This window comes from Jaculus jaculus, chromosome X (genome assembly GCF_020740685.1).
Source record: "Jaculus jaculus isolate mJacJac1 chromosome X, mJacJac1.mat.Y.cur, whole genome shotgun sequence".
NCBI lineage: Eukaryota > Metazoa > Chordata > Mammalia > Rodentia > Dipodidae > Jaculus > Jaculus jaculus.
The window spans coordinates 9,878,454-9,905,961 of NC_059125.1; the positions used below are offsets into that span (position 1 = coordinate 9,878,454).

Genomic DNA, 27,508 nt, shown 5'->3' on the forward strand with positions numbered 1-27,508 from the left:
TAAGAAAAGGTGACTTTACAGTTGTAGGAGAGAGAAAGGCATGTGACACAAAAGGAATGTAGTATACGACAAAGCACACAAAAGACCAACAAATTGGATTTTATTAAAATTAAGAACTTCATTAAAAGGTAATATTTAAACAGTGAGGAAGCAGGGCTGGAGATGATGCTCAGTGGGTAGGGTGACTGCCTAGCATACCTGAAGCCTCAGGGTCCATCTCCAGCCCTGCAGAAAATGGGCATGGTGGTGCAACACCTATAATTCCAGTCTGTAGAGATTCTGAGGCGATATTGGAATACCCTATCTCAAAAAAAAAAAGAAATGAGGCAGCAGGCTTTAGCACAAGAGTCAATCTTTGCAATTTTTTGTGCTGTTGAGGATCAAATCCATTGCAGGTGTTTTTACTAATTGAGTCTTATACGTAGGACTCACATTCTAGCCTGACATAATTATTAAAAAGGACAATTAGCAGGAGACTTAAACTGGTAGTTCACAAAAGGAAATATGCAAGTATTAAGTAACCTATGAAACTGTGCTTTTTAATAAGAAGTGTATTATAAATTAAAATTCCAAGTAACTATTATCACCACTCCTGAATAGAGTGGTTATATTTTTGACAACTAATAATACCTATTGTTGGAAAGGAAATGGAGCAACTATACCTCTTTTCCTATTAGTGGGGTTATAAATGTGTACAACCAAAACTGGGAAATTATTAAGTAGTATCTACTACAGTAAAAGTACTCCTATCTTATAACTTAGCAGTTACATTCCTAGGCATATTTACAATAGATGTATATTTATGTGTGCATGTCTTTATCATAAGATAGGCATAGGTATACTTATAGCAGGCTTATTTATAAGAGCCAAAGAACCTTAAAAAAGCCAACCTAAGTGTCAAAAGTTAGAATGAATAAATATAGTATTTTATTGTGTTAGCTTTCAGTTCTTTTGACAAAATAAACACGAGCTAAATCAATTTATTGGGAGGAAAGTTTCATTTTGGCTCATGGTTTTAGACAGTTCAGTTCATAGTCATGTGTCTCTGTTTTCAGGCTGTGGCAATATGGTGAGATTCTGTGATAGACCTAACTGCTCACCTCACCTCAGTATGCAGGAAGGGGAGGGGGAAAAGGGATGAATGGAGGGCGAGAAAGAGAGAGAGAGAGAGAGAGAGAAAGAGAAAGAGGGGGGGGCTAGGGTTCTAAATAGCACTTCTAAGGGATAACCCCAATGACCTAAATTCCTCCCACTAAGCCCCCTTTCTTAATGATTCTATCTCTTTTAAAATAATGACATAGGAGCCGGGCATGGTGGTGCATGCCTTTAATCTCAGCACTCGGGAGGCAGAGGTAGGAGGATTGCTGTGAGTTTGAGGCCATCCTGAGGCTCCATAGTGAATTCAGGTCAGCCTGGACCAGAGTGAGACCCTACCTCGAAAAACCAAAAAAAAAAAAAAAAAAAAAAAGCCATAGGAGGGGGACTAAGCTTTTAACACACGTAGCTTTGGAATACATTGCAAACTCAAACTAACAATTATTGAATGAAACTATATATATATATATAATGCAGTGAAAATAGATGAATGAGTGATCTTATCAACCTGTGGAATAAAACAAAGCAAGCACATATACAATAATACATCATGGAAAAATTAATATAATGTTCAAACTGTGAGAGAAAACTATATTTATTATGTTAGAGGTCAATTCATGAATATCTTTAGGAACCAGAGGTAGTTGCAATTTGGATTTTGATAATGCTCTTTCTTTATCTGTATAGTGATTACACAGTTATATTTTCCCTGTGGCAATTCAGTATATTTATACTTGGGATCTGTGAGTTGTTTAAAATATCAGTTGTACTTCAATAAAAATCATTAATGGGGGCTGGAGAGATGGCTTAGCGGTTAAGCGCTTGCCTGTGAAGCCTAAGGACCCCGGTTCGAGGCTCGGTTCCCCAGGTCCCACGTTAGCCAGATGCACAAGGGGGCGCACGTGTCTGGAGTTCGTTTGCAGAGGCTGGAAGCCCTGGTGCGCCCATTCTCTCTCTCTCCCTCTATCTGTCTTTCTCCCTGTGTCTGTCGCTCTCAAAATAAAATAAATAAATAAAAATCATTAATGGAATGATGGTGATTTGTTAGGTTAGCAGAAAGTGATTAAGCCACCATTAAAATCATAGCAGTGATTTTAATTTGGTGATTTTTTCCCCTTCAGACTTTGTGTTAGAATTCCTTTACGTTGCCATTGGGTGGGGGCTCCTTAAAATATTGATGTCTGGCCGGGTGTGGTGAATCATGCCTTTAATCCCAGCACTCGGGAGGCAGAGGTAGGAGGATACTTGTGAGTTCTAGGCCACCCTGAGAAAACATAGTGAATATCAGGTCAGCCTTAGCTAGAGTGAAACTCTACCTCAAAACACACACACACATATGTGTGTGTGTATAGATGTCTGATGGGGCCTAGTGGCACAGGCATATGACCCTATTCACTCAGGAAACTGAGGCAGCAGGCTTGCAGGTTCAAAGCCAGCTTCAGTTTCAGAGTGAGTGTAAGGCAGGCCTGTGTGACATAGTGAGACCTTGTCTCAAAATAAAAAGAGGACTGAATATATAGTTTAGTGGTAGAACACTTGAAAACTTGCCTGGCATGCTGGAGGCCCTAGGTATAGTACTGAGTAACACAAATAAACAAAAACACTAATGCCTAAATTCAGTCTTCTTTGATTATAATGCAATTGCTATAGGACACAGCCCAGATACTGGGCCTTTGGGAAAACTTCCTAGGTGATTACAATTTGCAGTCAAGATCAAGAACTTCTCAGGAACTTCTCACCACAAACCAGTGGTGAAGAGTGGCTTTTTTTTAAAGCAACTTGAATGATGTTCTTTATTCCATCTGCTGTGATCCTTAAAGAGCCAATTCAAATTCAGTATTAGGATGGAAGATGGAAACACATAAGACACTTGTGTTTTGTTTTGCATATGTGTGTAGAGTATGTGTGTGGTGTTATGTTTGCAGTTTGTGTACGCAGATGAGTGTGTGCATGGGGAGGCTAGAGGAGAATGTTGGGTGCCTTCTTATCACTCACTTGAATATTTCCTTGAGATGGAGTTCTCTCCTCTACTTGCAGCTTCAGTTTTAGTGAGCCCTAGTGATTTTTGGGTCTCCTGGTCTCTACCTCCTGTGCACTGGGGCTATAGAAGTCTATGGCCATTTGACAGGCTCTAGCTCAAGAGGCCTCATGGTTAAGTGGCAAATGCTCTTAACCATTGAACCATCTCACTAGCCCAACATTTGCATTTTGATGCATCAGATCTTTAGGGATTGGCAATTGACTGAAGGTTGACTGACAAAGAAGCCCCAGATAATACATGAAGAAACTGAGGCTTAGGGAGATAAGTAACTGCCCTGTGCCCCTCCTTGCTTAATGCCAGTACTAGTATTTGAATTTTGGAATAATTCTGCCATCCTACCTCTTGTAGAGGTCTCAGCTCTAGACATGAAACAAGATGACAGTGACATTAACAGAACTAGGGTTGGCAAGACAAGGATGTCTTTTTAAAATATTTTTTGTTGTTGTTTATTTTTATTTATTTATTTGAGAGCGACAGACAGAGAGAGGAAGAGCAAGTGAGCAAGAGAGAGAGAGAGAATGGTCATGGCAGGGCCTCCAACCACTGCAAATGAACTCCACATGTGCGCGCCCCCTTGTGCATCTGGTTAACGTGGGTCCTGGGGAATCGAGCCTCAAACTGGAGTCCTTAGGCTTCACAGGCAAGCGCTTACGCACTAAGCCATCTCTCCAACTCAAGACAAGGATGTCTTTGTCTTCACTTGTCAATGCTTATATTGAGATTACTAGGCATGTCTCTAGGTGGTTTTGTTAGTAGAGAATCAGAAAATACACCAGAGGTAGAGATTTAGATTTGAAAGTAAGTGCATGTGTGTGTACGTGCGTGTGTGTTCTCGGGCATGTAAGACTGATGCAGAAAGTACCAAGAGAAGAGTAAAAAGATATGAGGTCACATCTTTGAGGAACTGTCTATGTTGAGAGATGTAAAGAAGAAAAGGACAGAGCAGAAGAGAAAAAAGGGGACCAGAAGATGGAAATCAGGTAAAACAGCATTTTAGAAGCCAGAGAAGAGGTTTCATGAAGTCAAGATGAATATGTAGCAAAATGTAAAGCTGTGTGAGGCAAAGGACCAAGCACTGTTATAAGATTCCACAAGGAAGAAGTTGCTGGTTATTTTGTTAAGGACAATTTTGATTGGATTGTTGCATGGAGGAAGATAAGAGGAACATCAAGAAAAAACATAATCAACATAAGCCACTTTCTGTTGAAAAAAGGATAATGAAAGAAAGAAGGATAGAGGATGGTGCTGAGAGGATGGGAAGGCTTTAAGAGCAAAAGGAAAATGTTCCTGAGGGAAGAACACTGGAAAATGAATGCATGTGAGAAAGGCGGACAACAGAAGGTCAGTGGACAGAGGATGAAGGACCACATGAGGTCATGGGCTGTCAGGAGGAGTTCATATAGTTCTTCCTCAGACAAAGCCCAAAGGAAAGGAAGACTGTGGAAAGTGCAGACAGATTTTAGAAGTGGGGAGGAGAATGTAGGAGTCTCACATCAAATCACTGTGATGTATTCTAAGCATTCATGATCTTCCTTTCTGCTCAGTGGTGCTAACTAGACAGAGGAAGTCTAAAGAGCCTGAGGGTCTTTGTGGTCAGTTGATTTCACCAAGGTGGAACTTTGAAATCATTGATATCTTGATCTACCTCAGCAAGCTATCAGGTACTAAGCATTATATTGACCATGGGTGCCATGACATTGTACAGCCACAAGCACCCTCCAAAAGAGCTTCTGACCACAGGCTGAGGTAAGGTGACAAATGCTAATGGAAAAGTTAAAGCTTATCCATTCAATAAATATATTCTTGAGCTGGGCATGGTGGTGTGCAACTTTAATTCCAGCACTTGAGAGGAAGAGGTAGGAGGACAGCCATGAGTTCAAGACCACTCCAGGTCAGCCTGGGAGATAGAGTGAGACCCTACCTCAAAAAACCCTATATATATATATATATATATATATATATATATATATATATATATATGTGTGTGTGTGTGTGTGTGTGTGTGTGTGTGTGTGTGTGTGTGTGTGTGTGTGTTTGTGTGTGTTCTTCACTGAGATCCATCCCACTGTGGTCTAGAAGCTGTGAACTAATTGGTTTAAGAATCATTTTAGGGACTTCCAGTTAAGATGGCAGCATAGGAACCATGCCAGAGCAACCTAGGGGAGCGAAAGCAAGAGAAAAAGCAAAATGCAAAAACAAAAACCAGCAAAATACACTCTTCTACTAAAAAGTGAAGTTTTATAAGAAAGTATCAACCATAGAAGAGAAGTAGGAGAGAAACAGAGCATCTAGAGACCACAGAGACAGGCAGAAAAGGCTCCAGCAGTGGTGATACCAGGTCTGTGCAGCCATGGTCACCAGGCTCTGCGTGAGCCTCAGGAAAAGCCAGGTGAGGGGATTCTCCACTCATATCAGCCTCCTCACAAACTCAAGAAACATGAAGGGGAGGACAGTAGGGACCAGTGCAGCAGATCATGAGCAGGAGGGTCGCCAGCAAGCACCAGAGACCTGGGGAAGGGAACCCACCTACACAGCACTTGGTATAGGCTATCAGAGAAGTGACCCACCAACCCTGCCAGCCTACCTGAGCCCACAGCACAGTAAAGAGGGATCCAATTGGATATGCCGCATAGTTGAGACCAAAGCCATCCCAAAATACCTTTTACCTTATACCAGGTCACTACCCACCAAAAAAGCTTGGTATATAGGCTTGCATCAGAAGTGCTAATTGCACCTTCCATGTCAAGGTAACTTATGTGTTAAATCTGATGGATTGTTGGATTTGACATTCTTAAAAAAGTTATGTTTTGGGGTTGTCATTTGTTGCTTCCTGAGTTATAGTGCCTTTGTCTCCTCTTCTGTCATTTGTTGGGGCAGGGTCTCACTCAATCACAAGCTGACCTTGAAACTCTCCACAGACCAGAAATCTCTGCCTCCCAGTGGACAGTATGAAGGGTGTGGGATGACACACATCCTTAGAGACTTTGACTTTGTTAGCAGATCTGTTTGTTTTAATATCTACTCTTGAATAAATACTCTATGCTGGTTTTCATTGAATGTGTATATTGTTTAATTAAATTATAGAATTTGCCTGGATTTTGTTCCACCCAGCCCACTAGAATTCTTGCATAGCAGGCAAACCCAACATCTCGATCATTTTTATGGTTACTCTGAGAGTCTTTTAAGAGCCATACCTAGCACCTTAAGCTTCTACTCTGAATATATATAGCATCAGATTGATTGATATATCTAAGAGTATTGCTGATAATTCGAAGACCTGAGCAACAAATTACTCCAAGATGCAAAAATTTCTACATTATAATATAAGAAACACAAAAAATCAGGACATTATAATTCTACCAAAAAGTATAAATTCATCACAAATGACCTTCAGTGAGAATGATTTAGAGGAAATGCCTGAGAAAGATTTCAAAAGAATGATTATAACTATGATCAAAGAAATCAAAGGAATCAAAGAAGACACTGGAAACAAATTTAATGAAATAAGGAGGGCAATACAAGACATGAATAAGGAGATGGAAATAATAAATAAAGACCAATCAGAAATACTAGCAAAGAAAAACACAATAAGTCAAATAAAAAACTCTGTAGAAAGTCTCAACAATAGTATGCATGAAGGAGAGTACCGGATATCTAAACTAGAAGACCAGATGGAAGATCTAGTACAGTCCAACAAAGATAAAGATAATAGGAAAGTATGAATGGGAATTTCAAGATATTTGGGACACTATGAAAAGATCAAACATAAGAATTCAGGGAATAGTAGAAGAATTTTACTCCAAAGTCACAGCAGGCATTTTAAATGAAATCATAGAAGACAGTTTTTCCCAAATTAGGAAAGAGATGCCAATGCAGATACAGAAAGCCTTTAGAACACCAAACAGACAAAAACCTGAGAAGAACATCTCACCATATTATAATTAAGCTACCAAACACACAAATGAAAGAAAATATCCTGAAAGCAGTTAGAGAGAAAAAGCAAGTCACTTATAAAGGCCATCCCATCAGGATAACAGCAGATTCTTCAACAAAAACTTCAAAAGCCAGAAGAGCTTGGAATGATATATTCCAAATTCCAAAAGACAACAAAAGTCAACCAAGAATACCTTACCCAGCAAAACTATCCATCCAAACTGATGGAGAAATAAGGACATTCCACAACAAAACAGGCTAAAGAATATATGACAACTAAGTCAGTTCTACAGAAAATGCTTGAAGGGATCCTCCATGCTGAAGAAAAAAGAAAGCACACATATGAGGAAACAGGGAAAAAGAAATCATACTAAAAAAAAACTTATTACAGGAGAGTAAAGGGAAAAAAGGAAGCACTAAAAACCAAGAGAATGGCAAGTACAAATACATACCTTTCAGTAATAACTCTATCAATGGCCTCAAGGTCCCAACCAAAAGACACAGGCTTGTAGATTGGATGAAAGGGCAGGATCCTCCTGTTTGTTGCCTCCAAGAAACTCATCTATACTTAAAAGACAGACACTATCTTAGGGTGAAAGGATGGAAAATGGTATTCCTAGCAAATGGGTCTAGGAAACACGCAGGTGTTGCTATCCTAGTATTTGACAGGAAAGATTTCAACTTTAGTGAGGAAAGATGAAGAAGACCACTTTATAGCGATTAAAGAAAAAATTTAACAGGAAGGCATTATAATTCTAAACATATATGTACCTAACATGGGTGCTTCCAATTTCAGCAAACAAACACTATTAGACTTAAGGTAACAGATAACATCAAACACAATCGTAATGGGTGACTTCAGTACCCCACTCTCATCTATTGACAGATCATTGCAGCAAAAAATAAACACAGAAACATCTGGATTGATGCCATAGAATAAATGGTCTTAACAGATATCCATCCAAATGCTACAGAATACACAGATATCCATCCAAATGCTACAGAATACACATTTTTCTCAGTAGCACAGGGAACATTCTCTAAAATAGACCATATATTAGGACACAATGCAAATCTTAACAAATACAGGAAAACTGAAATGACTCCTTGTATCCTATCTGATCACAATAGGATTAAGCTACAAATCAGCAATAAGAAAAACTACATATATAATGTCATGGAGACTAAATAGTACACTACTGAATGATGATTGGGTCATTGAAGAAATCAAACAGGATATAAAAAATTCATAGAATCAAATGATAATGAGAATACAACATACCAAAACTTTTGGGACACAATGAAGGCAGTCCTAAGAAGGAAATTTATAGCTTTAATTACTTATATTAAGAAATTAGAAAGGGCACAAATAAACAACTTAATGCTTCACCTTAAGGACTTGGAAAAAGAACAAGGAAAACCAAAAATCAGTACACAGGAAGAAATAATAAAGATTAGGGCAGAAATTAATGAAATAGAACACCCCCCTCAAAATACAAAGAATCAATGAAACAAGGAGTTGGTTCCTTGAAAGGCTAAAGAATATTGATAAACCCTCAGCAAATCTGACCAAAAGAAAGAGAGAAAAGACAAATTAATAAAATTACTGATAAAAAACGTACCATTACAACATATACCAAAGAAATTCTGAAAGTCATAAGGACATACTTTAAGAATATATACTCTACTAACATAGAAAATCTGAAAGAAGAAATGGATGATTTATATGACCTACCAAAATTAAATCAACATGAGATAAACCATTTAAATAAACCTAAAACAAGTACAGAAATCCAGGCAGTTATAAAAAATAATATCCCAACTAAAGAAAAAGTCCAGGCCCAGATGGATTCACTGATGAATTTTACCAGACATTCATGGAAGAACTAACACCAGTGCTTCTCAAACTTTTCTGTAACAAAAAGAAAGGAATATTACCGATTTCCTTCTATGAAGCAAGCATCACCTTCATACCAAACCCAAAGACAGGACAAAAAGTAAATTACAGACCAATCTCCCTCATGAACATAGATACAAAAATTCTGAACAAAATATTGGCAAACAGAATACAACAATATATCAAAAAATTCATTCACCCCAACCAAGTAGGGTTTATCATAGACATGCAAGGATGGTTCAACATATGCAAATCAATAAATATAATACACCATATAAATAGACTGAAGAAAAACAAATCACATGATCACCTCAATACATGCAGAAAAGGCATTTGACAAAATCCAACATCCCTTCATGGTAAAAGTCCTATAGAAACTGGGAATAGAAGAAACATATCTCAACATAATAAAGGCTATTATGACAAACCTACAACCAACATAATATTAAATGGGGAAAACCTGAAGCTTTTCCACTAAGTTCAGGAACAAGACAAGGGTGTCCGTGGTCCCCACTTTTATTTAATATAGTACTAGAAATTTAGCTATAGCAGTAAGTCAAGAGACACATACAAATTGGAAATGAAGAGATCAAATTATCCTTATTTGTAGATGATATGATTCTAAACATAAAGAACCCCAAAGACTACCAGCAAACTATCAGAGCTGATATACACTTTTAGCAATGTATCAAGATACAAAATAAACACATAGAAATCAGTAGCTTTCCTATATACTAACAACAAACATGTGGGGGATGAAATAAAGGAATTTCTCCCATTCATAATTGCCTCAAAAAATAAAGTGCCTTGTAATAAATCTAACAAAGGAAGTGAAGGATCTCTATAATAAGAACTTTAAAACACACTAGGAAGAAATTTTAGAAGACAGTAGAAAGGAAAGGCATGCCATGTTCTTGGAAAGGAAGAATCAATATTGTGAAAATGTCAATCTTACCAAAAGCAATCTACACATTTAATGAAATTTCCATTAAAATTCCAATATCATTCTTCATGAAAATAGAAAAAAACAACCCAAAAATTCATTTGGAAGCATGAAAAACCTCGAATAGCCAAACCAATTTTGAGCAGCAAAAATAAGGCTGGCGGTATCAGCATATCCAATTTTAATCTATATTACAAAGCCATAGTTACAAAAACAGCATAGTACTGGCAGAAAGACAGACACATAGATTGATGCAACAGAATAGAGGATTTAAATTCCAGGTTCAGCTTTGCAGTTAACATTTTGCTGTGAATTTCTTGTGTGTTGTTGCAATGTGAATGGAGTATATTTAACAAATGGAGAACTTTGATAATGAAATCAAAAGAAAAGATTTGAATGTGAACAAATGACTATGTCAACAATACAGTAGCAGGTGTTGCATTCTGAGGTCTTTGAGAGGTGCTTGGGAAGGGATAAATGTTGTCACTTACATTCCTCTTGGTTCACTGGTTCAATAACCAAGTGTGGGTACAGATGACATTTGAGGTTATGAAGGGAGGAAAGTATAGTCTCTTCCCTCCCTGTAAATAGCAGAGCTTGGATGGCAGAACACTGTCAAGGGCATTAGAGTTTCTCATTTACAAGCAGATGATGGCAGGTCTCCCAGAACCCTTTCCTAGGTTTGGATTCGAGCCCCTGTGCACTTGGGTGTGAGCACAGAATGACTTGGAAATCTCCAACTGTGTGAGCCTGTGGATCAGAGGGTAAAAGCTATCAGGGTACAGGATGATGAGGGTATGACTTACAAAGGCCCACAAAGGTTAAAAAAAAATGTGTCAGGAGTAATGAAAACCGTGGTCATTTATTGGAATGTTTTTAGAGAACTTTGTACTATTCTGGGAAGCAAGTTCTAACATTTATTTGCAACATTGATTATACACACATAAAATTATAAAAATAACTTGTGTCAGAGACTCTCCATTAAGGGCAACGTGTTCTACGATCTGGGGTAGGAGTAGGACCATGGAACTACTTCGGGAACTCTTCATGTTCTGATTAATTTGGACTTCTGATCCATCTCTTAGAGGCCAGTCTTACAGACACTTTATCTGTTCTCCAGACTCAAAGTTCTTCGAGTAGAAGGTAAATTCTCCTTTACCTTGGAACTTCTCCCTCTACCTATGGCAAATCCTCCAGGGCTTTGGCCCTGTCTTAGTCATCATTTGCGTGTAACAAATTAGCTCCAAACTTCAGGACTTAAAGCAATGAACTTACGGGTTTGTTGCACACTCTGAGTTTAAAAACTAGGCAATGTTTTTCCAGGGAATACACACTTTCAAGTCTGACGTCAAGGTGTGACCCAGAGCTTAATCAGCATAAGGTTTAACTGAGGGTAGATATGTACCCAAGCTCATTGAAGCAGCAGTTGGCATAATTCAGCTTCTCCTGCACTATTAAGTCTCAGTCCCTGGATGGCTGTTGGCTACAGGCCATCCTCATTTCTTTGCCTTCATCAGCATAAGGAAGAAAAGAAAGTGGGAGGGAGCAGATTAAAAGTTGGTGATCTAATCCTATAAAACACTTTTATCCATTTTACATATCTTCATTTGAGGCAAATCTCTGAAGGGTTGTAGGTGAATGAACACTTGCCACTCCCAGCACCTGGGAGGAAAAGGAGGAGGAAGTAAGGAGAAGAGGAGGAGGAGCAGAAGGGGAGAAGAAGAAAGAAGAGAGAGAAGCCAGGCATGGTGGTGCAAAACTTTAAATCCAGCACTTGGGAAGCAGAGATAGGAGGATCACCATGAGTTCGAGGCCACCCTGAGACTACATAGTGAAGTCCAGGTCAGCCTGTGATAAACTGAGACCCTACCTCGAAAAGCAAACAACAACCAAAAAACAAACAAAAAAAAAAGAAGAGGGAGAAAAAAATCAAGAAAAAGAAGAGAAGGAGGAAGATTGTGTCCAAGTATAGCCCTTAGTCAAGGAGAAAGACAGGGAAGGGGGGATGAACATGCTAGGGTCTCTAGCCACTGTGAATGAAGTCTAAATGCATGTGCCACTTTGTGCATCAGGCTTTATGTGGATACTGGAGAATTGAACCTAGCTGTCAAGATTTGCAACCAAGCACGTTTAACCACTGAGCTATCTCCAGCTCCTCAAGTTTATTTTTGTAAGAGATTGTGTAATTCGTTTGTGTAATTCCTTGTAGTTGTAATTTGCTTAATGTGATATTGTGCTAAATGATTATGGGAAAGTTTACTTATCCAGTTGACTTAATGAATATTTGAGCTGTATATAGCTTTGTATTATAACCAGTGCTATTGTGAGCCTCCTTGTATCTGTGTTTCTTTCTTTCTTTTTCTTTTTTGACTTTTAATGATTTCATTAGCATATACTCATTACACACAAAATGGACTTTATTCTAACACTTTTATATAATTATATGGCCCTTGTCCCCATCCCACTCCTGCTGATCCCATTCCTCTTTCCAAATGCCCCCTTGAACTTTCATCTCTCTCTGTTTTTTTTTTTTTTTTTTTTTTTTTTTTCATTAGACTTACTTACAGGATCCTGGCCAAGGGCTTGTTTATAGCAGCATAGTATAGGTGTCTATTTATTTTATTTTTTTTTAAGGTAGGGTTTCACTCTAGCTCAGTCTGACCTGGAATTCACTATGTAGTTCACTACATAGCCTCAGGGTAGCCTTGAACTCATGGCAGTTCTCCTACCTCTACCTCATCAGTGCTGAGATTAAAAGCATGCACTACCACGTCTGGCTTAGGTGTCTATTTCTTGAGCATGTATGAATAGAGTGAAATTTTGCCTTGTATGACTATGCATCATGAGCCCTAAGAGGTCCTTGTGAACTTATCCTTTGTGGTTAGACCCAGGTACTCCTACTTGCAATGTATAATGACTCCGTTTTTTGGTAACATCACTGTTAATACCTTAGTAGTCTGCCTTACAATAAAGTAGCTTTCAGAAGAATTCATAGGGTATTGGAATCAAAGGTGTAAACTAACCCCAGGATGCTGTTGCATTGCACCTCTTACTGAGAGCATTTCCTTTTGCCAGGGGTGGTCTGTGAACCTCGTCACAGCTGATCGTGTGTCTCCACTCCATGAAGCATGTCTCAGAGGTCATATGTCTTGTGCAAATGTTTTATTAAATCACGGAGCTCGGGTAAGTGCATCTCAAGTAATATCTGAGAAACAATATTGGAAAATGAAAAATGGCTGTTCCTATCTCTTCTGAATATTTTCCAGCACTTTTGATTAGCCCTATTTGAATAGGAAGAGTGGTGGTTTTTTTCCAAGAGTATTATGCCCACCCAACCCAGCTATTTAGAAGGTGGTTTGATATCTTGTCCATTTAGAATAGCAACAGTAGTAGAATACTGCCTATAGCCCGTGTCCCAAGCTTATTTGCTTTAGTGATAGCTGAAATGCAGAATTTTTAGCTAGAAGGTCATATTTAGATTCTCTAGCACTCTAGAAGATAGAACTAATAAATTGTTGCTATACTTCTGCCTTTATTTTTATGGGTACAGGCAAGTGAAATGTTGAAAGTATGAAACATTCATCTGGGAATTTCTGGGGTGTCTGGGAGACTGAAAAGTTCTCCCTTGTCTCTTATCCTTTTGGGCTTATTCACATGGAAGAAGGGGTATTAAGAGCAGCAAACAAGGACAGGCTTTCTTCTTGCAACACATTTGCTATTATTTCATTGGCCAGATCAAGAAATGTGGGCAAGTGCAGATTCAAGCACTGGAAGAATAGCGTTTGTCCTGTGATAGACTGGGCTGTAGAGCTCTATTCTAAAGTAATATGCAGTGAAGGATAGAATCAATCTGTGGTCATTTTGAAAACTATTGCAACTTAAGGAGTTGCACAGAGAAGTGTTTGTCTATGGTAAGAGAGGGAGTCAAAAGAGGCTTCCTATAAGAGATGATGTGTACACTGAAGCTTCAGGGACCTGTTAAGAGTCAGTCAGCTGAATGGCAAGGTAAGAGAAAGTAAAGGCCTCTAACTCATGAGGAATAGAAAATACAAATCCTTGGTAGTGAGACTGGGCAGGACAGTAGAGTGGATAAGCCAGTTTAGAACGCAAACAACTTTGTTTTTGTTAAGGAATTGGGCTTTGATGTGGGATAAGCACAAAGCCAGAGATGAGTGTGTCATTAGATTTAGGTCAGTGTTAGGGAAACTTCCTCAAAATTTAGGAACAGGGCTAGAGATAAGGTGAAGCAAGAGAGGTACCTGGGGTGCAAACTTTAAAGAAGCAGTTACTCTGTGGTCCTGTGGCACTTGTGGGACCCCAAGAGTGAGCATCTACTTAAATTTGTACCTGGCATCACTTGTACCTCATCTAGTTCCTGGCCTTGCTTGGAAAGTAGGAATGACAATGAATTCATTCTCTTCACAGTATCAGCATTTAACAGATTCTCCAGAGAATTATATAAGAATGTAGAAGGGAGAAGGCTCTCTTTCTCTCTCTCTCTCTCTCTCTCTCTCTCTCTCTCTATATATATATATATATATATATATATATGAATGCTAAAAAATATCTTACTTATTTGACAGAGAAAGAGGGAGAGAGCAAGAGAGAGAGAGAGAGAGAATGGGTGTGCCGGGGCCTCCAGCCAGTACAAATGAACTCCAGATGTGTGCACCCTGTTGTGCACCTGGCTAACATGGGTCCTGGAGAATTGAACCTGGGTCTTTTTTTTTTTTTTTTTTTTGACTTTGCAGGCAAACACCTTAACCGCTAAGCCATTCCTACAGCCCTGAATTTTTATTTACTATTTTAGTGTTGCTAAAACATTGTGGCATTCGTTGTTAACTTATAAATTTCTGACAGATTTCTAACTTAGAAAAATAGCCCCAGTTATTATAGTTTTATGGCCTTATCAGCCAATTTTGTATCTACTTGCACATATTTCAGCAGTGTGTTGACCATATAAATTCTCCTTTGAGCCAATCCTACCATCTTACTGATCCCTCACTAATGAATGAGTTGAATGAAATATTTTCATGGATTGGCTAAGCATCTATATAGAAATTACCCTTTAAATTACATATATACATATATATGTATATATATATATATATATATATATATATTAAACAAGTTTTTGTTTATTGCTCTAGATTCTGTGAGAAAATTAAACTCATCTTAGAAGTTTAAAATAAGGAGATTAATTTGTAAGCTGTTAACATTACAATAGCTAATTTCAAAGTTCATGTTCCTATGGAAGGCATGAAGGAGAATAGAATCTTCAGTAATATTCTTGCTACCTTATTTGGTTTTTCTTAACACCCTTTCATAATTTCATATCTCCCCATTTTATCAGTGAGCACCTTCAAGCACCGAGCCACCTCCCCAGCCCTATTTCTTCCCTTTTATTGCTGTGGAAATGTACACCTCAGAGAATTTACAAGACACCTTGAAAGTGGAAGAGGCTGGATATGAACTCATAACCTCTTACTGCCTACCTTCATCCTAGTGTGTTATTCTTACATACTTATTTTTTTCTTTCCAGGTGGATGGCATGACTATAGACTGGAGAACTCCTTTGTTCAATGCTTGTGTCAGTGGCAGCCAGGACTGTGTCAAACTGCTTCTGCAACATGGAGCTAGTCCTCACCCTGGGAGCGATCTGGCATCCCCCATCCATGAAGCTGCTAAGAGAGGTAAATCCACTCAGAATTTGAGGGTTTTCGCCCAATCCTTCAAGAGATATCTGATGGTTGAGAGAAATAGGGAAGAGAAGGGATGGGTTAGAGCAGTCCTTCTTCAAGTAGGGTTCTGATAGTAAGGTTCTGCATGATTGGGCTTGTAAGTGTAGACTCTTAGGCCCTATTCCAGTCCCACTCAATTAGTAATTCTAGAGGTGAGGCCTAGCCATCTGTATTTGATTTAATAAGCTGTCTGGGGATTCTGATACACAGTAAGTTTGAGAATCTTCCTTTCAGAGCATTTGTAATACCACTGTATTTCTGTCACAAAAGTTGGTGCATCATAGATCATCCATGAATGTTTATAGAATGAATTATTGAGCTCATATACAAATCAGGAGCCCTTTCTGTTGTTTAAAATTACTGGTGGTGCATGCCTTTAATCCCAGCACTTGGGAGGCAGAGGTAGGAGGATCTCTGTGAGTTCGAGGCCACCCAGGTCAGCCTGGGCTAGATTGAGACCCTGCCTTGAAAAAACAAAAAACAAAAATAAAATAAAATTAGTGTATTTTATTTATACAAAGCAGTTGGTTGTTTAATAAGATTTTATTTATTTATTTATTTGAGAGCGACAGACACAGAGAGAAAGACAGATAGAGGAGAGAGAGAGAATGGGCGCGCCAGGGCTTCCAGCCTCTGCAAACGAACTCCAGACGCATGCGCCCCCTTGTGCATCTGGCTAATGTGGGACCTGGGGAACCAAGCCTCGAACCGGGGTCCTTAGGCTTCACAGGCAAGTGCTTAACCACTAAGCCATCTCTCCAGCCCGTTTAATAACATTTTTTGATGCAAGTCCAACAGACTTGTCTTTTGTGAGAGACAGAAAGAGTGAGAGCAAGAGAGAAAGAGAGAAAGGGAGAGAGAGTGAGCAAGAGCGAGAGAGAAAGAGAAGAGAGAGAGAGAGACAGAGAGGGAGAGGGAAGGAGAGGGAGGGAGAGGGAAGTAGAGAGAGAGAATTGGGACACTAGAGCTTCTAGTCACTGAAATCCAACTCCAGATGTGTGTGCCACTTTGTGTGCATGTGCAACCTTGCATAGTTGCCTCACCTTTGTGCACCTGGCTTATGTGGGACCTAGAGAGTCAAACATGGGTCCTTAGGGTTCTCAGGCAAGCGCCTTAACTGCTTAGCCATCTCCACAGTCTGCTTAATAACATTTTTGTTCAAGTATATCATGTATTTTGACCATGTTCACCCCCATTGCTCTCTCCTGCTCCCTGCCTCCTTTTAGTCCCCATCCTCTTCCCCAAAACTTCTTTTACTTTTATACTTGGTATGTGCATGTGTACGTGTGCATATGTGTAATTTAGGTTCCACATATGAGAGAAAGTATGGTTTTTGTTATTGTATTTCAGGATGTAGTTATATATATCCAGTTTCATCCATTCTCCTGTAAATGTTACAATTTCATTTTTCTTTATGACTGAAGAAAACTCCATGCCATATGTATACCATGCTTTTTTTTAAAATTTTTATGTATTTATTTGTTTGAGAGCGACAGAGAAAGAGGCAGATAGAGAGAAAGAAAATAGGCACTTCAGGGCCTCCAGCCACTGTAAACGAACTCCAGATGCATGCACCACTTTGTGCATCTGGCTAACGTGGGTCCTGGGGAACCGAGCCTTGAACCGGGGTCCTTAGGCTTCACAGGCAAACACTTAACCGCTAAGCCATCTCTCCAGCCCCCATGCTTTCTTTATCCATTCATGTGTTAATGCACACCATGACTGATTCCATTATTTTGGCTTGTATAGCTAGTGCGGCATTGGCCTGCTATTCAGCTTTCTCTGTAGTATGTTTACATAGAGTCCTTGGGTGTATTCCCAGGGATGCTATAGCTGGATCACATGATAATTCTACTTGTAGGTTTATTTTGTAAACATTTTTTAAAAACTGAAACACCTTGTTTATTTGAGAGAGAGAGAGAGAGAGAGAGAGAGAGAGAGAGAGAGGGAGATGGCCACACTAGGGCATCCAGCCACCACAAACGATCTCCAGATGCATGCTCTACCTTATGCATCTGATTTATATATTACTGAGTTGAACCTGGGTCCTTAACCTATATAGGCAAGCACCTTAACTGCTTTGCCATCTCTCCAGCCCTGTAAGCTTTAAAAATATTTTATTTATTTATATATTTGAGAGAGAAAGTGAGGGGGGGAGAGAGAGTGAATTGGCATGCCACGGCCTCTAGCCACTGCACATGAGCTCCAGACGTATGTACCACCTTGTACATCTGGCTTTATGTGGATACTGGGGAATCAAACCTGGGTCCTTTGGCTTTATAGGCAACACCACCTCTCCAGCCCTTATTTGTAGATTTTTGAGAAGCCTGCACACGGATTTCCGTGGTGGTTGTACTAGTTTACATTCCCATTAGATAAGGGTTCTTTCATACCTATATCTTTACCAGAATTTGTTGTTTGTTTCCTAAAAGAAATTTTAGCATTCCAGTTTAGGATCTTTAGCAATGGTATCTCAATGGTATCCAAGTTTGCCAAGTGAAATAGGTTTTCAGGTTTGGGGATAATTGGATCCATAGGTTGCCTGAATTTTTATATATATATATATATACACACATGCATATATATATGTATACATATACATGTATATATATATATATGTACACACACACACACACACACACATATGCATTAACACATGAATGGATAATGAAAGCATGGTATACATATGAGATGGTTTTCTTCAGTCATAAAGAAAAATGAAATTGTGTCATTTGTAGAATAGATGGAGGTGAAGATATCAAACTAGATCCTAAAATGAAATAACTATCATATATATATATATATATATATATATATATATATATATATATATACACAAAAATAAAATTTAAAGTTTTGCTTTCATCAGAAATATGTTTTGCCTGAGAACTTTCTTTTTCCCCATAGCTTTCCATTTGACTAGGTGAACCTATGGCGATAATCTCCCAAAGCACTGACTGTCTTTTAAGAGACATACTGACTCATCTTACTGATTGGGTACACAGAGCTTAAAAGATAGAGAAAACCCTAAAGGGATAGTGTCTATAGTATGACATTCTGCTTTATCAAACCTACTTTGCCAGCCTGGGCCTTGCTCCTATTGGGTTTGACAGCTTCTAAGGCTTGCCTATGCCCACTGTGACCTCCTTCCATCCTGACCTTAAAGGTTGTAAGTTTCCTTCCCAGTCCTGTGGTGCACTCTATGTCCTTTCTTCTTCAGGGCCACCGCTAGTCCCTGTTCCTCCAGAGCTCATCCCAACTCATACTAATCACACAACTGCTAGCATTTGAAAATGGTTGCTTATAATGGCTAGTGAGTGCAAGTACAGTCCCACCCAGAGCTTCAGGTGGCACTTCCTTGATGGTTGGACCCTGCTCCTTGGCTGCCACCCTTTTGTTTGTGTGAACCAAGACACAAAGGTCTGGATTTCCATCTTCATGTACTGGCCAGGATGTCCAGTGGTGTGCTGGACCACCTCCTAATGAAATTGGGAGCAGGCCCTTATAACTGCTGTGTGTTGAAAATCATTTGCATGGCTATGTATTACTGGATGTGCTGAGGATGCATTAAACATGCAAAACTGGGGAGGGGAGTGTTATTTAAGAGTCTTTATGCTCAGTTTTCTCCTCTTTTTGGCTGAAGGTCATGTGCAGTGCATCGAGTCCCTTGTAGCTCATGGAGGCAACATTGACCATAACATACAACACCTGGGCACTCCCTTGTATGTGGCTTGTAAAAACCAGCAGATGTTCTGTGCCAAGAAGCTTCTTGAGTCAGGTAAGAAGAACAGCGAAACAGAATAAGGAAAGAAGATTAAAAATAAATTGAATGGTTTTTTTTTTTTCCTATTTCAGATTATCTTTTTTCCCCATCCTCTTACTTCTCTTTCCTTTCTTCTTCCCTTCTTTAGGAAGGTCTTATATAGGTAAGGTTACCTCAAACTGGCTATGTATCTGAGGATTACCTTGAACTTCTGATTCTCCTGTATTCACTTTCAAAGCAGTAGAATTATAGGTGTAACCCATGATGGTCAGTTTAATGTAGTGCTGGGAATCAAACCCAAGGCTTCATGAATGCTAAGCAAGCACTACCTCCCAAACTATACCCCCAGTTAATGAATGCAATGTATTTTGGTTACCTTTCTATTATAGTAGAGGAAAGACTGTGGGTCAGGGAGTTGAGGAAGATCAGATACTAAATGCACTCCTTTGGAAAGTTATTCTGCACTGAACATTAGCTCTTTCACTTGTAATCAAGATGATGATGATGGTACCTCATAAGTTTCTCCTCCCTTTCCTTTGTCTTTCTCCCTCTAGCCAATCATATGATTAAGCCCTGTAAAACTTGCAAAGGGGCAAGATTTGGGCTAAGTCTTCCTATTTCTGACCAACTTCAGAAATTATCTTTGATTAGGAAATTAAGCTTACCTCATTTTCATTCCATTGTAAATAGTGTATTTTTCTTGAAGAGATATATGTACTGTAATTCCTTTCCACTTCCCTGCTGTTGTCAAGCCCCCTTCTCAATACCTGAAACACTACTTCATCATCTTGTCAACATTCAAGTCCTGTTCACTATTTAAGACTGCAGGAACCTCTTCCTAACACTGAATATTCATGTATTCCTTATTTCTTTTCAGTGGTTTGACCACCATACTTAATCATTAATTCTGTCTTCTGTAAGTCCAGGTAGATTTTAAGCTCATAGGTTGTTAAAAGCTCTTAGCTAGGACAGGGCCGTGTTTGACAACTCTGACAAGGTGAAAACAAAAGCTATTAAAGACCAATTCAATTAACATATGTTTGGTGAGCATAGGTTGTTCTGGAAGGATTTCAGCTTAGGCAAAACCATACTGTGAGGTCAAGTTCTGGGCTGGTGTGGGGATATATTAAGAGTGTGAAAGAGATGTTTTATTTAATGCTAGGTCTATAAATGATGAAGGAAGGCAAAAAGGACATCAAATAAGAGACTGGCTGGAGGGAAGAAGGGGTTCAGTGGAAGGGGTATGGGGAAACAAGAAAGATTCATGGGATGGTATTATGATCAAAATACACTATATACATGAATAAAAACTTGTTTCAAAAGTATGTGGAGATGGGAATAGGTATGGATAGTTCTAGAAATATACTTACTCCTGAAGAGGAGAACTGCCACTTTCTCTGTGATCATGGGATTGGCTATTCCAATGTAGAAGATACTCCTGTGACTTGGTTGTGTGTCACTGTCCAAATTACATTGTCTCAAGTTCCAGGCTTTAATCCTGGCTGGCTATGTGGTATGTGGGACTATTGCTTGTTGTATACGGATTTCCCCATCTAGCCTCAGTCTTGTTCTGTGCTGGCTAACACTCAGACTCAACTAGTAATGAATATGCAGCTTACATGCTACCAGGATTGGAAAGTTTTGTATGCACCATGCCTATGTGGAATGCACATTGTATAAATGTTTAACTTCTTATGCTCTGTAGCAGGTCTTGCTCTTTCAATCACATTATCAAATAACATTTTTTCCCCTAGTAGTAAATGAAATCAAACTAATTCTCATTTTCACAGAAAGCATGCTCACCATGGATCCTCTCCTGTTAAGAGAATGTTGAGGCTCAATGTTTTGAGAAGGTGGGGGTTGTTAGACTCTGCTCCTTGGCCAACCCCCTTTTGTTCTTTTGATTAGGAGCATGTGTGAACCAAGGCAAAGGTCTGGATTCCCCTCTTCACATAGTGGCCAGGATGTCTAGTGAGGAGCTGGCCCACCTACTGATCGATTTTGGTGCAGACACCCAGGCCAAGAATGCTGAAGGCAAATGTCCTATGGAGCTGATACCTCCAGAGAGTCCTTTGGCCCAAGTTTTCCTACAGAGAGAAGGTGCTTCTTCTTTGCTTGAACCTGAGTCCTAATTCATACAGACTCCTTTGGTCTCTAGTAGGAGGCAGGTACTTACTGAGCTCTGACTTCCAATCTTGTAAAACTGCTTTCTGTTATTACCAAGTTGAGGCAATTTTGTAACCCTTTGTGGTGGTTGGCTATTTGGGGATGGTGTAATATTCGTGTATGAATACGCCAGTTTTCAAAGAATTAAGATGTTATTTAAAGTATTTGAGGGCTGGAGAAATGGTTTAGTGGTTAAGGCACTTGCCTGCGAAGCCTAAGGACCCATGTTTGAGTCTCAGATCCCACCTAAGCCAGACACACAAAAGTGAGGCAAGTACAAGGTCGCACATGTCCACTAGGTAGCCCAAATATTTGGAGTTCAATTGCAGTGGCTGAGGCCCTGGCACACCAACTCTCTCTCTCTCTCTCCAAAAATAAATTTAAAAACAAAGTATTTGATATTATAGCTATGCTTTAGAATTATTCAGTAGAAGTCTCACTGACATTGTCTGATTGCTCAGAATTTCTGACTGCATTGTAAATCAGCCAAACCACTGAGAAATTGATCTGTGGGGTTGAGATACATCTAACTAAGAGTATAGGGGATTTCTTTAATGATTCATACCAATCCATAGACATTTACTATGACACGTTAACTATACTCCTCCATAAAGAAGAACTGAAACTCCCAACCCAAACAAGGAAACATTGTTATGGAATGGTGTATGTAGGAGCAAAACCTCCTTCAGGTCTGGGAGACACCTGATTGCAAAATTAGTTGTCCCAGGAGGCAGTTCAGGACTTACTTCCTTACCAGAGAGTTGAATGTTTTTAATTTTTGGAAGTATGAGATTTTGAAGCAAGTATCCCTACCAGAAGGTCTTTGATGTCATGTAACCTGGTTATTTTCTTCCTACGTTCTAAGAAGTAAGGCTGGCTCTGGGCAGAAAGGTAAAGTGGGCGAAGGACTTCCTCCTACTCCCAGGGTATGAGGGTAATTGCCTGTCTTGCATCAGTCTGCACTCCCCAGGAATGCCAGCAGGGTTAGGGAAGACTGACCCAGACAGAAGGGACAGTTCACTAGAGACCACTCTATGTAAAACAAGGAGATAACCACTAATCAGTTCTGCCTGCTTTTTGATGATTTCTTGTTTTGGAAATAATCTGTATACATATACAGGGCCAGTTTCTCCTCTAGTGCTTCAGAGCTCACAGAAATATCTTATTTCCTTTTCAAAAGGGAAGAAAATTGAATAAAACCCAACCTGAATTGTATTCATTTTTATACCAACACAGTTGTAAAATTCAATTTTTAATATTTTTATTGGGAATGCAATCCGCAAAGGTCCCTTAAAGTCACATCATAGGATGGATATATCCCCTTCCCCATCAAATACTCTCATAACATTTTTAAATAGCCTTTACTGGGTTTTTCTTTCCATTTTATTTAAGAAAGCTATTTCCAAAGACCTAGGTTAGCTTTAATTCCTTTAGTTCACATTTTGCATGGTAACAGTGTGGCCCATGATTCTACTGGTTTATGAAGTGGAGAGAGATAGGGGTGAGCTGGGAGGCAATGCATATGTTGATCCTGTACAAGGCTCTGGGTTCCATCCTTGGTATTTAAAATAAGTAAATAAATAAATGGATAAATAGATAAATAAATAAGTTATAACTTGCCACTGGATAAAATCACTGCTATTTGCCTCCATGTGTAACTTTTGGGATTCTGGTGAGGCCACTTCTCAGTGGGGCTGGTAGTTCACTGGAAATTGTCCCAGGCAAGCAGCTACAGGTTTAACATAGTACTTTCTGGCTCTTGGTCTTCCTGCAGATTCCGTCAACCTATTCCTCTGTGCCCAATTTAATGCAATTGCTATCCTCTTCTGTAGTAGACAGCTCCACATTTCTGGGATGAACATCCAAACCAGACACAGATTATGGGAGGAAGGGGTTTAATTCTGGTTTAATTCTGATCCCAGGGAAGTTCCATCTATGGAAGAAGAAGCTGACTCCCATTCATAAATCTAAGAAGAGGGAGAAACCACCATCAGCCAGTAGGTTGACAGGTACCCCATCATAGCTCAAACCTCTCTTCATACCTTTGGGCTGGAATTCCCTCCTTCATTGACCCACCCCCTGTAGCTCGAGTCTGCCTGCTAGGGGCCAAAGCTGCAAACTCAATTTGAATAAAACACCTGAGTTTCTTGGGCCATACACTTAAACTACCAAATCTTCCAGTGATATGGGGACTGGAGAATATTCACTGGAACCTAACCGTGTTCTGAGTTGGGCTTTGCATACAATACTGGCTTGGAAAGGCAGTTTACTCAGCATCTGAAACAATATTGGCTCATGGCACACAGTAAAAACTAAAAAGGACTATCTTAGCCTAAATCTACCCAGCAGTGCCCCTCATCTCCAAAATGTGTTGGTCTTGAGGCGTGTTGCTGGGAGAAAAAGAAAGAAAAATCAAGATCCAAGGAGATATATGAATTTATACATATACAATTACCAATATTTTATTGAGCACAGCAATTCCCTTGAATACTTACAGGTGTCAGCAAGTGGCTGCAGAGCTGCATTGAATGTCCATCTCTGTTTTAATGAAGTTAGAACTGCAGTCTTTCCCTACATGCAGAGAGCAGGCAGCAGCTCTTCAGATGACATCCATTGTTATCTGGAGCATAGTAGGACACCTTGCTTTTCATAATTTTCCATCAAATTCCTCATAGGTCTTGTTCCTCACCATGTCTTGTCAGTAACTCCTACAGTTGCCCCTCATAGTATATGTAGTACATATGATAGTCACATCCTTCATCATAAGTTAGTCAGTTTAGGCTAAGTTCTGCTTCCCTATAGTATGTGTCTTCAAGTTCAGTAGTGTGTGCCTAAAATACACTGGCGTGATTTGAAAACTAACCCCAAATTCCAAGACAATCCTTCTGGAAAGTGCTACTAGGGCCACACTTAAAATCTTGTGTTCATTTATTATTTATTTATTTATTTGCAAGAAGGGAGGAAAGAAAAAGAGAGAGGAGAGAAGGAGGGAGAGAAAGACAGAGAGAAAATGGCCATGCCAGGGCCACTTGCCACTGCAAACAAACTTCAGATGCATGCACCACCTTGTGCATCTGGCTTTACATAGGTACTGGGGAATTGAACCCAGCTGTCAGGCTTTACAAGCGTCATTAATCACTGAGCAATCTCTCTAGCCCTTTATATCTATTTCTTTTTTTAATTAATTAATTTTGTACTCAGTGAATACAGTCAATTTGGTACCATTGTTAGGCTTATCCATATCCTACCCCCTTCCCCTGGCCCCTCCTTGTTGAGGTATATGGGTCATACATTTTAGAGTTAGCCCACAGTTATGGGTAGGTATACATATTTCTTTATTTTCATTTGCCTATTTCTTTCTCTCCTCATTGTCCATCACCTGAGAGATATGTAATACACTTTATCTCTACCTTGTGGTGAGGCTATAGGACTATAGAGCTTGCAATATCATTTCAATTATTCTCTCAACCCTGCCTGCATGATAAAATGACTTGGGGCCCATGTCTTTACCCAAATCCAGGTGCATATGCCCCAAACAATACTTGAAGCAGTATCTCTAGGATAGGACCCAGAAGCATGTAGTTTAACCCCCCCCCCCCCCACCACCACAGCCAATACTGAAGTGCAGGCTGCATTGAGAACTACTATTTCATGGAACTCTTTAGGGTGTATAGTTTTCTTTAAAATATATACCCAAAAGAGAATTTGTGTTATAAATTGGCGTAAGGAGTGGGGATAGGGATGGAACATTATCCCTATCAGGCATCAGGTATATATGTATGCCTAATCTTTTGACATAGTAAGAGGATGTTATCAAGTTACCTCCAAATCACAAAAAATCATAATGTTTTAAGTAAGTTTATGATTTTGTTTTGGGTCACATTCCTAGCTATTCTGGACTTTGGGTTGGACATGCCTCCATCCTTTTACCTTGTAACAGAATTTCTTGACCTCAGCACTATCGACAGTGTGGACCAGCAGTGAGCTATGAGATGCACTGTAGGATGTTTAGCAGTGTCCTCTCCTCCTACACACCTTCCCCAAGTAATGATAACTTAAAAGCTCCACATGTTGCCAGGGAGCAAAATACTTTCTGTTTCCTCCTACCTGCCTTCCCCTTGTAGAGAACCTTCATCCTAAAACATAAACTCTTGGGTATTTCCTGTTAAAGGTTTATGTTAGCTCACTTAAAAAAAAAATTATTTATTTATTTGAGAGCGACAGACACAGAGAGAAAGACAGATAGAGGGAGAGAGAGAATGGGTGCGCTAGGGCTTCCAGCCTCTGCGAACGAACTCCAGACGCGTGCGCCCCCTTGTGCATGTGGCTAACGTGGGACCTGGGGAACCAAGCCTCGAACCGGGGTCCTTAGGCTTCACAGGCAAGCGCTTAACCGCTATGCCATCTCTCCAGCCCTTAGCTCACTTTTTATTCATGAGTTGAGATAGCTCTGAAAATAGCAGGTAGGACTTAGGAATATCACATATACCAATGGTTCACTAATAGCTTACTATGTTTGAATATGTTCAAATTGCTCAAATTGTATAAGTATAAAAAAGTATAAGTATGCTTATACTTGCATGTAGAAATATGACTTCATTTTTAAGCTAAAAACAGTAGCATTAAGTGTGAGATTTATTTTCATTATTCGAATTGTTACCTACTTGTATAACTCCCAAGGTAGTTTCTTTAAGCTTCAGTTCGTGAGGCTAAGCTTTAAAATTTTTTCACTCTGTTTTAAGTTAAAACCCAATGAGCTTCTTTGGGTTAGATACCAGAACAGAGAGCACATGGACTCAAAATTCCTGCTATAAAAAAGGGAAATGCTCTTGAACAGTGCCATATTTCCTCATAAAAATGTTGTGGGGCTGGAGAGATGGCTCAATGCTGGGTGGTTAAAACATTTGTCTACAAAGCCTAACAACCCAGCTTTGATTCCCTAGTACCCACGTAAAGCCAGATGCCCAAGGTCTCACTCTCTTTCTGTGCCTGTCTCTCTTCTCTCTCTTTTCAAATGAAGAAAATGGTTACTTTTTTAAATGTTACATGTTGTACGTTTAAAAAAAGGCAAAGGGAAAGAATCTTAGATCAATGCAAGTAGTGCATGACTCATCTCATGCTTTTTCTCCAGGGCCCCCTTCTTTGATGCAGCTATGCCGCCTGAGAATCCGGAAATGCTTTGGAATTTATCAGCACCATAAGATAACTGAACTTGTCCTCCCAGAAGATCTGAAACGCTTTCTCCTACACATTTGATTGTGTCCAGTGAGCGCATTCTCAAACATCAGGCAAATGTTATAAATGTGGTGGCAAATAAATTTCAAATGAAGTTGGGTTTATAGAATTTGGTTGTTGTTTGGTTAGACAATAAAACAAAACAAAACAAGCTATTGTTTTGGGACCTTCAACTACATGCTAAGCACTAAGAAACATATAGGCGTCATCTAATTTAACCCTCCCAGCAAACCTGCCAGATGGATACTGTCTATTACCTTTCCCAGGTGACAAATAGGGCATGTTACCCACATCAGTGACAGAGGAACCAGATGCAAATGTACAGTTTCTTCTGCTAAACTGGGGTATTTTGTCCGAGGCAGAATTTTCCATTATTACTGTTCTGACTCTGTGACATGGGAAGGGTCATAAATACTGAAGATGCTTCTTTGTTTGCATCTATGTTGTTACATTCTGTGATCATATAACAAAACTATTTCAGTAAGTTCTTTTTCCCATCCAAAATTCCACAAATTGCATAAGGCATATTCTAGAATTGTGCTGTTCAATATAGTAGCCACTGGTTCAGAGTTTCTCACTCAGGAGGCAGAGGTAGGAGGATTGCTGTGAGTTCGAGGACACCCTGAGACTCCTTAGTGAATTCCAGGTCAGCCTGGGATAGAGTGAAACCCTACCTTAAAAAACCAAAAAATAT

The 27,508-nt window shown here is 39.4% G+C and overlaps 1 protein-coding gene across 3 annotated transcripts in view; it reads left to right on the top strand.

Annotated features, from left to right (window-relative positions):
• Positions 1 to 26,967, top strand: part of Asb9 (ankyrin repeat and SOCS box containing 9) — a 41,326-nt gene extending 14,359 nt beyond the window's left edge. For 2 of the 3 annotated variants that reach the window (XM_045140708.1, XM_004671459.2), the window contains 5 exons: positions 12,985 to 13,092; positions 15,452 to 15,602; positions 19,294 to 19,428; positions 21,322 to 21,513; positions 26,711 to 26,967. In XM_045140708.1, the coding sequence (XP_044996643.1) occupies positions 12,985 to 13,092; positions 15,452 to 15,602; positions 19,294 to 19,428; positions 21,322 to 21,513; positions 26,711 to 26,835 (711 nt within the window). In that variant the 3' untranslated portion in view covers positions 26,836 to 26,967. The remainder of the gene's footprint in view (positions 1 to 12,984; positions 13,093 to 15,451; positions 15,603 to 19,293; positions 19,429 to 21,321; positions 21,514 to 26,710) is intronic. The other variant, XM_045140709.1, reaches the window with a different exon arrangement.
• The last annotated feature ends 541 nt before the right edge of the window (positions 26,968 to 27,508 follow it).